This window comes from Oncorhynchus masou, chromosome 23, assembly GCF_036934945.1.
Source record: "Oncorhynchus masou masou isolate Uvic2021 chromosome 23, UVic_Omas_1.1, whole genome shotgun sequence".
Taxonomy (NCBI): Eukaryota; Metazoa; Chordata; class Actinopteri; order Salmoniformes; family Salmonidae; genus Oncorhynchus; species Oncorhynchus masou.
Window position 1 is genome coordinate 61,234,688 of NC_088234.1, and position 13,685 is coordinate 61,248,372.

Consider the following 13,685-nt stretch of genomic DNA (forward strand, 5'->3'; position numbering starts at 1 on the left):
GTTCTATTCTGTCTATTATTGCATCATATTTTGCACTGAATTCCTTTGGCTTGTTCATTTCCGTTAAAATCACACTTTTTAAGTAGCCTTGAAACTGGGCCCACATTAGGCATTGTAAGTTGGATACTGTAGATAATTATTCTGCGCTGCCTTGAGTAGTAGGGGCACCTGCTTAGAGAATAAACATTGGCTTACGTCCGAAATTACACCCTTTGGGACACAAGCCATTGTAATGCAATGCAAACCTCAGAGGTCCTGAGGGAGTATCTGTCACTAACTGCACTGATTATGTGCATATTTGATTAGTGTTTACTGCTATGCTAATGCGACAATAAAATGTCTCCAAAGAGAAGTCTAGAGTGTCATTCATACAGCCTCATAGGCCTGATATGTAGCTACACTCAATGTCGCACCACTAAAAACAAAAAACATTTGTCATAAGAAACTAGCTCCCTGGTATACAGAAAATACCCGAGCTCTGAAGCAAGCTTCCAGAAAATTGGAACAGAAATGGCACCACACCAAACTGGAAGTCTTCCGACTAGCTTGGAAAGACAGTACCGTGCAGTACCGAAGAGCCCTTACTGCTGCTCGATCATCCTATTTTTCCAACTTAATTGAGGAAAATAAGAACAATCCTAAATGTATTTTTGATACTGTCACAAAGCTAACTAAAAAAGCAGCATTCCCCAAGAGAAGATGGCTTTCACTTTAGCAGTGATAAATTCATGAACTTCTTTGAGGAAAAGATCATGATCATTAGAATGCAAATTACGGACTTCCTCTTCTTCTACTAGTTAAGCATAGCACTTGGTTGGTGCTTAGAGGAAGCAGCTCCACAGTCATTTCTTTCTGTGTTTTTGAGGACATTTTACAACTCAAACTATGGATTTTACTCAAGAGGCTACAAGATGTTCCTATTCCCATGAAGAGGGCCAAAGGATTATTACCCCTACCTCATTGCTAGATGAGATGACAGCCACAAAGAATACTGGAAAAAAGGCTTACAGAGACTTGCAACACCTTATGGAGAAATATACCAAACTTGACCTCAAAATCACCTTGTCTGACTACTGGAGGAAAGGCCTAATCCCCAGAGGACTTCGTATTATGAAGTTTCTAGCTAATGGAGCACAAGGTAAAACTGAATTTAGAGATAAATGGGAGGCTATTCTCAACAAGTGTTCTTTTGACCTAATGCTACTTCTAATAGAAGAATCTAAAAAGGACAGACAAGTAGCCCAAACAGAAATTGAAGTAAAAAGAAAATCACAGAACACATTGACAATTCTAACAAAGCACAATGTGATGAGATCTTGAAAGAGAAAGTAGACACATTCACTCTGACACTGAAGCAAGACAAGCTAAGAAAATTTAGAAGATATGAAGTAGACTATAGAGATGGCAAGGTGGAGAAAACCAACACGCAATAATTCAGAATCACATCTGCAGAGAAGGAAGCCTAGATCTGTTTCTTTCAACTTTACAAGCAGGATCACACCAGACTTTACTTTACATGAGGATCACCCCAGACTTTACTTTACATGAGGATCACCCCAGACTTTACTTTACATGAGGATCACCCCAGACTTTACTTTACATGAGGATCACCCCAGACTTTACTTTACATGAGGATCACCCCAGACTTTACTTTACATGAGGATCACCACCGGCCTTTACTTTACATGAGGATCACACCAGACTTTACTTTACATGAGGATCACCCCAGACTTTACTTTACATGAGGATCACCCCAGACTTTACTTTACATGAGGATCACCCCAGATTTTACTTTACATGAGGATCACCCCAGACTTTACTTTACATGAGGATCACCCCAGACTTTACTTTACATGAGGATCACCCCAGACTTTACTTTACATGAGGATCACCCCAGACTTTACATGAGGATCACCCCAGACTTTACTTTACATGAGGATCACCCCAGACTTTACTTTACATGAGGATCACCCCAGACTTTACATGAGGATCACCCCAGACTTTACATGAGGATCACCCCAGACTTTACATGAGGATCACCCCAGACTTTACTTTACATGAGGATCACCCCAGACTTTACTTTACATGAGGATCACCCCAGACTTTACTTTACATGAGGATCACCCCAGACGCTCAGAGGCCAGCTCCTCCCAAGATTTTTTAGATCAGGAAGAGAAGTCACGCAGGTTCCTCAACAAAACAAGAGAGGGAGAGGACGCGGAAGAGGCCAACACGGAGGGGGAGGAAGAAATCAAGACTATCCAACCACACGGAGCAGGACCAGAACAAGGCTGTGATCAACATTTCTGGAGAACCCCTTTCTGATGATTGCATAAGGGTATTGTCTAAAGGACTGTTCTTTGCCCCCACATATTCAACTAATGAATTTAATACAAAGATTGACCTATTTCGTTTCTACAGGAATCTACATCTGAAGGCCTGGTACAAGCAAAACATCTCTCCAACTACAGACGCCAGTTTCTGTTCCCTCAAAAACACCTTTTAAGCCCAAGTCCACTTTTTGTCCCATTGTCCAGAATGCCACACTAAATACATTTGCCAGGAAAGTGAATTTTGATGTGGAAAATCTGTTTACGTGTTTGGTTGGAGTCAATTTTACCCTTCATCTTTCTAAGACAGAGAGGGATACAATTGAATTATTGTCCAAAAATGAACAGATTGTGTTAAAAAAGCAGACAAAGGTGGTGCTACAGTAGTGTGGAGTAAAGACAAATATGTGACATTTCAGACAATGAGTTCAAGTTTATTTTCAATGGCAGTATGGCTTCTTTTAATCTTCTTCCAAAAGTCCACAAGAGTTTTGAAAATCCCCCAGACAGACCAGTCATTAGTGGTAATGAAAGTCTGACAGAACCCATCTCTAAGTGCATTGATTACTTTATTAAGCCTTTTCTGACGTCACTCCCAGCCCATCTTCAAGATACCACAGATGTGTTGAACAACATTAAGAAAATGAACAATATAGCTACAGCTTAACTTTTAGTCCCCATGGATGTGGAGAGTCTCTATACACCACCATTGAACATGAACAACGTTTGGCAGCTATGGACCATTTCTTGAGACCCCGACCTGAAACTGAGATGCCTCCTACAGAATCTGTCTCACTGACTCAATGGACTCTTAATCATAACATCTTTATCTGTCAGGACCGTATTTTTCAACAAAGGATGTGCCATGGGAGCTACAGCCCTTCCTACGCTGGTTTGTACTTGGGCAAATGAGAAAATGACTTAATTTTGGATCCTTCTAATAATCATTTCTTTGACCGGATTATATGGTGGGGACGCTATATTGATGATGTTTGCCTGTTTTGGTCCGGCTCAGAAGATGATACCTTAACAGCATTATCCCTAACATCAAACTAACTATGGAGTACAGCAAGTATAACATTCATTATCCCTAACATCAAACTAACTATGGAGTACAGCAAGTATAACATTCATTAACCCTAACATCAAACTAACTATGGAGTACAGCAAGTATAACATTCATTATCCCTAACATCAAACTAACTATGGAGTACAGCAAGTATAACATTCATTATCCCTAACATCAAACTAACTATGGAGTACAGCAAGTATAACATTCATTTTTTGGACCTCGACATTAGTAAAAATGACAAAGGTTGTTTGCACACATTTTGGGGTGAAAGCTGTTACTACAGATGGAATACCATTCTGAGGGCTAAAAAAGGCTAAGAGAATATTCCATATGGCCAATTTCAAAGAGTCCGCAGAATTTGCGATCAGGAAACAGACTACAGTGTCAAATCTGCTGAATTGGAGAATCACTTTTTTTATTGAATTTTACCCCTTTTTCGTGGTATCCAATTGTTTTTAGTAGCTACTATCTTGTCTCATCACTACAACTCCCGTACGGGCTCGGGATAGACGAAGGTTGAAAGTCATGCGTCCTCCGATACACAACCCAACCAAGCCGCACTGCTTCTTAACACAGCGCGCATCCAACCCGGAATCTTCCTAGGTTCTGGCCTTTCTAGGGAGTTTTTCCTAGCCACTGTGCTTTGCTTGCTGTTTGGGGTTTTAGGCTGGGTTACTGTACAGCGCTTTGAGATATCAGCTGATGTAAGAAGGGCTTTATAAATACATTTGATTTGAATGTGTGTGGTGCCAGAAGAAGTCTGGGGTGCCCTCTCATGTTTAACTACAAATCATACTCTTTGTCCTTTGTTGAAATTATGAGATTGTAGGTGGTTGGGTGCGGTTACCCAGCTAACAAAATGATGTCCTGGTGAAGTACCCTGATCGTCAGCGATAGTCCCAGGGATGCCACACTGTAACTAACTAGCTAATGTAACAACTCAGTGGCCTTGTGGTTAGTGTCCGCACTGAGATTGGAAGGTTGCGAGTTCAATCGCTGGCTGAGTCATACCAAAGAATTGAAAAACAAAACCTGATGCGTCTCTGCTTGGCACTCAGCATTAATCTAGATTTGGGGTAAAGATCCAAAATAGATTAGTGTCCTGTCCAGGGGGTGTACTTCTACATCAAGCTGCTACCCTGTGATCTGTTCTGGCTCACACAAGGCTACTGATGTATTGTGTGTTCGCCAGACTGAGGTGAAGGTCAGGATGCATGTTTTTATGACTACCCAGTTGTATCAAAAGCTTGCCCCGTTAAACTAGCCTGATCTCACACGCTCACATTGTTTCACTTCACCTGTCATGCCAAGGTGACAACAAAGAGAGTGCAGAGCCTGGGACATACAATTTAATAAACATGTACAGGTTGAACTATTCTGTGAATCAATGGGTTACAGCATTAGTAGTCTGCATTGTAGCACCATCAGTTCAGCGTGACCAAAACCACAGAGATGATTTAGTCTGGAAGGTGGACACAACAATGGAGTATGTCAACTGTGATGGAGAGGTCTTGGATCTGGCACGCCTTCCCCAGGGAGGAATAGCAGTGCTGTGTTGTAGAGTTTGAGCTTGACAATGCAGGCCAACATACAAGCAGAGATGTCTGCCAGCCACACAGAAATCATACGTGTATGGAATGTGAGAAAGAGTTGAGTGCCATCAGCGTAAGTGATGAGACCATGTAAGGATGTGACAGAAGCAAGTTTGTGTACAGAGAACCCAGGGGGACCGAGTGTTGAGACATCAGGGAGAGCAGTAATGAGGTGCGGACGCTGACCTTTCCATGTCACCTGGTAGGAGCCAGGTATGTTGTCAACAAAGTGCATAGCCCAAGACAAATCAGTATGAATTACAACAGTAGTAGTCTCTGCAACGTAGCACCATTGGTTCAGCTCTGTGCTCACACCAAGGGCCTTCGGTCTTGGTGAACACAATGGAACCATTTTTACAAAACACTTTAACTATTTTCAACTTCATTAGAATGAAGCCTTTCATTTATGTCTTCTCTCATCGTGAGAAATTAATCAAGTCATAAGAGCAAACTAAATGTCTACAAAGAGTAAGAACACACTGGACTAGTGTATGAGACCATTATCATATAGGACAATAGTGTATCCACAAATCACCTCAGTAATTCAACATTCAATGCATTTGGTAATATTCAATATGTTCAGACTCATTCAAAGGGAACACCATTCAACAGTATTAAAAGGAGAATGTAGCAGGAGTCTGTAATGTTGGTTGGCCAGTAGGGGGCACTCTCCAGCCAATTCTGAATCTTTGACCCTGAAGTCTTCATTTTCTGATCCATTATTACATTTACCAGCATAAGAGACAGAGGCAGGGTCGACTCGCATCAATCTGTTCACAAGGGGTTGAAGCAATAAGCAGACCGCTTGCCTTCCCACCTATTGTTAGCTTTGTACCGTAGATGGTGGATAAATGAATCTCTAACTCAGCTCAATTATAAATAGAAAAAAACATTCGTTCTAGTCTGCTTAATGTCTCTCCCATAGACACCAATGCAATATCAGCTGGGTCTGGTCTGCTTAGTTCATTGCCTATATGATCCAAGAACGTAACCAGAAAAAATTAGCAAGTGGGATGTCTCTCTTCCGCTTACATCTCTGCTTGTACAACCACACAAATCTCACAAGCTTACTTATGCAAGATCAACGCACTAGTACAAGTAACAATTTACCTCATTATCCCTCTATCCCCTAAACTACTGAAAAACATCAGAGGCAGTTTATGGTGGAGAAGTTAACATTATTTGGCAACAGCTCTAGTGGACATTCCTGCAATCAGCATACCAATTGCAGTCCCTCAAAACTTGAGACATCCGAGTCTCGTGACAAAACTGCACATCAGTGGCCTTTTATTGTCCCCAGCACAAGGTGCACCTGTTTAATGATAATGCTGTTTAATCAGCTTATTGAAATGCCACACCTGTCAGGTGGGTGAAGTATCTTGGCAAAGGAGAACTTCTCACTAACAGGAGAAAGCACAACATGAGAAAGAAGCATTTTGTACATATGGACCATTTCTGGGATATTTCATTTCACTCATGAAACACTTTACATGTTGCATTGATATTTTTGTTCAGTATATTTACCGCACACTGCAAATGTAACAGTATACACAAACGTGTCAAATTTGTCCAGGGCATATAAAAATAAGTTGTGAAAACAGGAGTAACTTTTCCAAATGTTTTATTTGATGACAATATACAAGAACATCTTGAGCACGAGGACCATCCCTGATTCTCCGGGCTCACTGTAGGAAAACAGAGGAAGGGAATTTAGTTCATCTGCAAAACAGAAGTTCACAATCTATCCACCACTATACTCAAGGGGGGGGTCAACAAATTTTTGGGCTGAGGGTTTGAAGGAGGGTAATAGTATTGAAATTGGGTGTGGGAACAGATGCATTTGCTAGGGACGTGGGCTCAACCTACACATTGGTTATAGTAAATGCACCAAAATTTCAACTGCAAAATTACAGATGAAGCTGCAATGAAACTTTTTGGGCAACCAACCAAATTCACAGAAATGTGTTATAGATCTGTCACTCATTGAAAGCAAGTCGAAGAAGCAGTAGATCTGTTTTATGTGCATTATTTCAATGCTTCCCAAGTTCGGTTTGTGTCTTACTTTTGGTTTTGTACACCAGCTTCAAACTGCCGAAAACACAATATTTTATGGTTATAGAAAATATATTTCACAGCGGTTTAGATGGTAAAATGATTCGACAATACTTCCTTGTTTTGTCACAAACTGAAATTAGGCAAACTTTCTGCATAGTGCATCTTACATTTTTCAACTCAGCGAAGATACCAATTTATTTGTCAGTCTAGTATAATAAAACATCAAAATATATATAAAAGAACATTAAATTAAATACATGCCTAAATGAAATGAAGGTTAATGTTTCAGAAAAGTTGTATAAGTGGACATGTGGTTCAGTTGTCTCACACAGACAGCAGTTGGTTATAACTTATTATCCAATGCATCACTCTAGACTTGCTTTATTACATGACAACCGGAGGCCACCACTTGTACTGCATGTTAGCATAACTGTACTCAGCGGTTGACAAATACAAAGATGTAATAGTTTAACAGCAGAATAAGAATAGTAACCTTTAGTAGCAAAGTAGTAGTGTAATTTAAACGTTCTTTAAGTTGATGACGTTAGTGGATATAAGATTATTTGTCAGGGTATAAGTACCAACAGCCAGGGTAACTTTAGGAGTTTAGGGAAATAGGGTGGGTTGAAGAGGGAAGGTTGGTATTGGTAGATAAAAGGTTGTGGAAAGACTACAGGTGAGACATGCAGAGACCGGTCTCAACTAGCGCTACCAGGATATAATAGTCTATGTTCATTTCAACACATGAATAACAGCACGCCATGCCCGCTTTGCTTAATACCTGGAACAGACCTCATTTCTGTAAAAGAAATCCACAGGAGGCAAAAGAAAGGCAAAAGGATGAAGATAATGTTAAGCTACTGTACTTAAATACTTTACTCATAGAGTAGACCCCTGAAAGGCAGAAGATTTGCACCGAATGTGAATTACAAAATTCAGTCAACGCCACCCAGGAAACGAATACAATCCAAACTGAATGCTGAGCACTAGATGTGGGAATTTCAATAAATACACACAAATGCAGCAAGAAAGTCTATCAATTCATTCTTGGGGGTGCATATTTGTGTTCTAACCCAGCACTAAGACTTGACTAGTTGAATTAGGTGTTAGTGCTGGACTAAAACAAACATGTTCTCCATTGGGGTCGCCCAGGAATGAATTGAGAAATGGCTCTAGTTTCTAGTCTTTCAGAGATCCACTTGGCGACCTACCATTGAGTCTTAAGATTACACAATATGGTTTAACTTGGGATCTAAACCACTATTAGTGTTCAGTTCACACTCACCAAAATTAGGTTCACGAGTTAATACTTAGGTGCTCATTCTAACTGGTAGGGGACTGAACTGAAACCCAATGTGGATGTTAAAGAAATCCACATGTAAAAAGGCAGTAGCTTTTTTGGTTATAGAAAAGGGAGGATTGGGATGAAGTCAGCTAGGAACACCATAGTAGCATTATCTACACACAGCAGTTAGTCTACTGATGAAAACATTTACCTTCTACAGTCCCAAAGCACAGTTTGGGAGAAAAAGATGACTCATTAAAACAGTAAGAACACATAAATAAAGACAAAACAGACTTAGGAAGTGGAAAAGATATGCATGTAATGAATAATTAACTAATAAGAATGAAGTGACACGTGGGGTGTTTCAATAGTCTTAAGCTGCCCCTTCCATCTGCACAGATGTGAAGTTCTCTTGGGTGAAAACATAAATCTTGTACATACATCATTATACATTCACCCACTGCATTTTCAAATCAAAGCAGAGGTAGGACAACAAAAGCAGCTTGTGTAAAATTGTGACTATTGAGACGCACCCATACTCGAGCAAGAGGAATGCACCATAGGAGGAACAGCCAAGTTACCTTTTTGCCAGCAGCACCCACACTGGCTTTCTTGGTACCTCGTACTTTCTTCATTCTGTTCTTGCGTTCCTTGCGCTGTTTTCTGGAGGACTTCTTCTTCTCATAGAGACCGTGCTGTGAGAACAAAAATACATTTACCAAAATAGCATTGCTTGCAATGTGCATCAAGGGCATCACTAGCAGACAATAGATGATACTGATGGGACAAACTATACACAGACATGGTGTCATACAAATTAAAAGAATAAAGCACCCCCAAAATAAAAAACCGCAACACTTATTTCAATTTTTCCAGCATCCACTCACCCTGGCCAGTCTGTGCTTGGGCTCGTTCTTCTTAGCGTAGTCGAGAGAGTCATAGACCATGGCGAAACCTGTCGTCTTGCCACCACCAAACTGTGTCCTGAAGCCGAAGACGAACACCACATCGGGGGTGGTCTTGTACATTTTGGCCAGCTTCTCCCTGATCTCAGTTTTAGGGACTGTGGCTTTGCCTGGATGGAGGACATCAACAACCTAGAAAAGGAGACAACGGAGAAAGTTATAGACCACGCAGCACATAGAAAAATGAAAGGAAACTGCAGACAATTGCTTCACTAAATAATGTGTGCTGAACACTCAGTATACAGCAATTGAGGTCATGTTTTGGTGTTATAGTGGTAGGAAAGAAACATTTGGGCTTACCATTTGCTTCCTCTGAAGCAGCCGGTTTGTCATAAACTTCCGGGTTCTGACTGTCACTGTGTCGTTCTGCAAGTAGATGGAAAACAGGGGTTAGCATTTACAATACTGGAATGACAATACCGTTATAGGTAGCTTTTCAGACACATTCTTGCAGGTGAACACATTGTTGTTGTTTTTTACAGTAATTGAACGTGTTTATATTCTAGCCACTACTTTCAACAAAATCTGGAAACTACGACTGGAACAGATTCCTGATACGCTGGGGACCTTACACACATAATATATACAAGTAGTAAACAGCAACAAGTATTGAAAAAGAAGTTACTTGTTCCATGACAAACACATCAGCTCACACCAGGCACCTAGAGGTAGTTAGCCAACTTCATTACCTTGTATTTCGTGACTTACACAGGTAAGATTTAGTGGCTAGCTACGTGAGAAGTGTGCCAAGTACTTACAAACCAAATCATGCTGACAGGTTGCTAGCGTCACTGACGTTAGTTCGCAACCTAGCTAACTAACGTTAGCCGGCCAACGTTTGCTAGACCTGTTTAGATGGAAGGTAGTTAGCCAACTACTTCAAAGACATGAGTACTTCTGGTTGGATTGATTACAAGGTACATGCCATATATCATGCATTTGTGGTAAGTTAACGGTAAGTCATCTTGTGGCATTTAACATTAGCTAGATAGTATCCAGAATAACAATCCTGCTTTACAACTGACATGCTGTGTCAGGGAGACTACCGTTAGCCACAGCAGTCGAGGACACCTTGCGAGCCATTAAACCCGTGCTGGCCAAATAACCGCATTATATCATACTGTAAAAAAACAAAAAAAAACAATGTAGCCACCAACTTGTAGTCGTGGAAAAGTAGAAGTCATGTGTTATAAAATTACTGAATGGCTTGCACAAACGAAGAGGCGGTCCAAAAGCCAGAGCTCGGTTAGGCCACCAGTTCTTAAAGGACTAAAAATAACTTGTATAATTTAAATGTTGTAATATTCCCATCACGGATGGCTTGTCAATGTATTCGGACTTCATGACTTTAACAACGACGAAAGGATGCTTAAGATATATGAAGGATTTAATTCTACATTTTATGCCACAAGACTCACCATCTTGGCATCAGCCTCTCAGGGATGCGGAAAAGGAGGAAGGGCCCGAAGCTGGCCGACCAAATGCCTGAATGGAAGCGGTGCGACCAAAGTTCTTGCCTGACTAAAAACACATGCAGATTATTTGAGATCACACAGAGGAAAATATAACGTGTCGTTTTGTCCTTTGTATGTACTATTTTCTTAAGTGTATATGACAATAGATCAAACGTCACAAAATAAAATAAATGCCCATGTAATTTTGTCAAACAAATTTGTGTTATCCAAAAATACTCCATGATTAATCTGTATTTTATTTTCTGTACTTACTGACGTGAATGTATATGTATTTATATTGAGTATGAGTATCCTATATGTGTGAGTATGAGTATCCTCTATAAAATTGTATGCAATACATTCAGAAATTACATGTTTATTGATTACACATTTATTAATTGGTGGCCATTTTATTCATCTAGCAGTTACACAATCATGCTCTGATGCCCTTTTTCCAAAAGTAGTCCACCACACTATTATTTATTAACGCAACAATGTATGTTAATGTATACTTTTGTTTATTATTGAACGACATGGAAGTATTTTTTTTCACGTCATTCATGAAAATTGGCGGTAATGGAGAAGTAGAGAAATCATAGAGAGAAAATCCTACCTATACCGCTAGATGTCAGTCAAGTAGCGTCAATGACAGCCTGGGCAGTGACTTGGGTCATGGATTAAAATAGACACATTTCCAGTGTCCACTACTTGTTTGTAGAGCAGGGATCATGCACTAGATTCAGCCGCAGGCCGATTTTTTCTTGAGCGGCTGGTCGGCGGGCCAGACAAATAATTCGTAGACTGCAAATTGAACGCAAGAAGCCCGAAGATATATGATATTAGATTAAATCATAATTTTTTCAAACCTTGATTACATTTGTATACGATCGCGTCTCTGTATTATGCATGGGAATTACTTGGGAGCAGATTTCCAAAATTAAAACCACTTGGAGCTGATTTCCTGGTGTTTTTACAGGCTGTTATGTCCAACAATTAACATTTTATTTTATTTAACCTTTATTTAACCAGGTAGGCTAGTTAAGAACAAGTTCTCATTTGCAACTGCGACCTGGCCAAGATAAAGCATAGCAATTTAATTTATTTTTATGGATTCAAACCTCAAAGAATCACATTCCAGAGAGTGGAATTTCAGAGAATTTTTTTCAGATGTTACATTTATCAGATGTTAAATTATTTACTTAACTTCCTTTTTTAGACCACGTTATATCATAATTATTTACAAACATATCTGTCAGCGGTATTTTCCCTATTAAGTGGTTCCTTCCAAGGTGCACCACTGAGCAAAGATATGCTAGGCAGGACGCTCGATACTCCTGATCTAGTGTATGCAGACAGTATTGTCAGTGTAGGAGAGAAAGTGTCAAGTGATTTGATTTTAGCTTCCGGTGATAGTCAGGAATCACAGGAGGTATGTTTGTAAATTCATTTGATCAAGTTATGTAGCGGATTGATTCCTTCTTGATGATTAAATAAAGCAAACATGTTTTGTTGTTTCTCTGTAATTCTAGCCACCTAGCAATTTTATTAAATTGGGAACCTATCAAGCTGGCTAGCGAAAGCCAATCTCCCAACCTCATAACTAGCTACCAAGCTATTTCAGACTATCAATCAAGTTAGAGTAGCTTGTCTATCTTAGCTGGCATACCTGCTGTTAAGGTTTTTATACTTTAGAAAAAAACTAAAATAGCTTTAACTCTTGGGTTATGATACTATACCAGTGTGGCAGATGTACAAAACTCCTAAGGCATAAAAGTTCTTAAAGAATCAATGTCCATCATTAATTAAAATAACAATTTTAAAGATGTATGCTTAGATAACATATGCAGAAAAATATACTTACTATTATTATTATTATTTTTTACGTAGAATTAAGAATAATGATTATGGCTCTAGATTGCAGGAAAAATGTTTCAGGTTTTTAGAAAAAAATCAAATTTCTCCAAATACCACCCACCTTCCATTCTCACATACTTCGTGCACCCTCTAAAATAATGGGTGCATGACATTTTTTATTTTATTTTATTAAGGTCCCCATTAGCAAACATCAATGGCGACAGCTAGTCTTTACTGGGCTCCGACACATTTTTTATTTTATTTTACCTTTATTTAACTAGGCAAGTCAGTTAAGAACACATTCTTATTTTCACAACGAAAATACATGACAAAATACTTTACAATTTACATATACTGAACAAAAATATAAACGCAACAATTTCAAAGATTTTACTGAGATACAGTTCATAGAAGGAAATCAGTAAATTAAAAAAAAATCATTAGGCCCTAAACTATGGCTTTCACATGATTGGGCAGAGGTGCAGACATGTGTGGACCTGGGTGATTTACTTGGGAGGCAGTCTGTTTTCTTGAATTTCTTCTGTACCTGGGGACTGTGAAAAGACCCCTGGTGGCATGTCTGGTGGGGTAAGTGTGTATGTCAGTGCTGTGTGTAAATTGACTAAGCAAACAATTTGGAATTTCCAACACATTGTCTCTTATAAAAACAAGAAGCCATACAGTCAGGCCTATCTACATCTGCCAACCTGTTCAACAGCCACACCATTCATTACCAGATTCAACCGAGGCCTAGAACTTAGGGAATGATTTTACCAAATACAATGCTCTTAGTTTTAGAGATGTTCAGGACCAGTTTATTACTGGTAACCCATTCTAAAGCAGACTGCAACTCTTTGTTTAGGATTTCACTAGCCGCCCCTGCATGACACATTCCTACGCTTTCATCTGTTGTCAAAGAAAATGGAAAAATACTTCACAGCACAGTTTTATTTAATGCCACAACAATGTATGCACAAACTTCACAAATAATACATAACTCTGGAGGATACCAATACCCTACCTATAGTCAGTTTTCAAAGGCAGCACTATAAAACCAGACAGGCCCTAAGTGGAGGAA

The 13,685-nt window shown here is 39.5% G+C and overlaps 1 protein-coding gene across 3 annotated transcripts; it reads right to left on the reverse strand.

Moving 5' to 3' along the window:
• Window positions 1-6,598: 6,598 nt before the first annotated feature.
• On the reverse strand, window positions 6,599-10,795 carry rps24 (ribosomal protein S24). 3 transcript variants are annotated; one of them, XM_064932739.1, is made up of 5 exons: window positions 10,718-10,788; window positions 9,600-9,665; window positions 9,222-9,431; window positions 8,916-9,029; window positions 6,599-7,848 (listed from the first exon to the last, which is right to left on the reverse strand). In XM_064932739.1, exons 1-5 carry the CDS (start codon window positions 10,718-10,720, stop codon window positions 7,843-7,845), a joined length of 399 nt encoding a protein of 132 aa, XP_064788811.1. In that variant the 5' UTR covers window positions 10,721-10,788; the 3' UTR covers window positions 6,599-7,842. The 3 variants fall into 3 exon arrangements, with proteins under 3 accessions (XP_064788811.1, XP_064788812.1, XP_064788810.1); XM_064932740.1 differs by having other exon boundaries at window positions 6,599-6,679; window positions 10,718-10,785; XM_064932738.1 differs by lacking the exon at window positions 6,599-7,848 and having other exon boundaries at window positions 8,793-9,029; window positions 10,718-10,795.
• Between the last annotated feature and the right edge of the window lie 2,890 nt (window positions 10,796-13,685).

Coding starts and splice junctions, on each gene's coding strand:
- rps24 (XM_064932738.1), bottom strand. Junction 9,432..9,599: donor TGCTTCAGAGGAAGCAAATG/GTAAGCCCAAAT, acceptor CTCCTTTTCTAG/GTTGTTGATGTCCTCCATCC. Junction 9,030..9,221: donor CCAAGCACAGACTGGCCAGG/GTGAGTGGATGC, acceptor TTGTTCTCACAG/CACGGTCTCTATGAGAAGAA.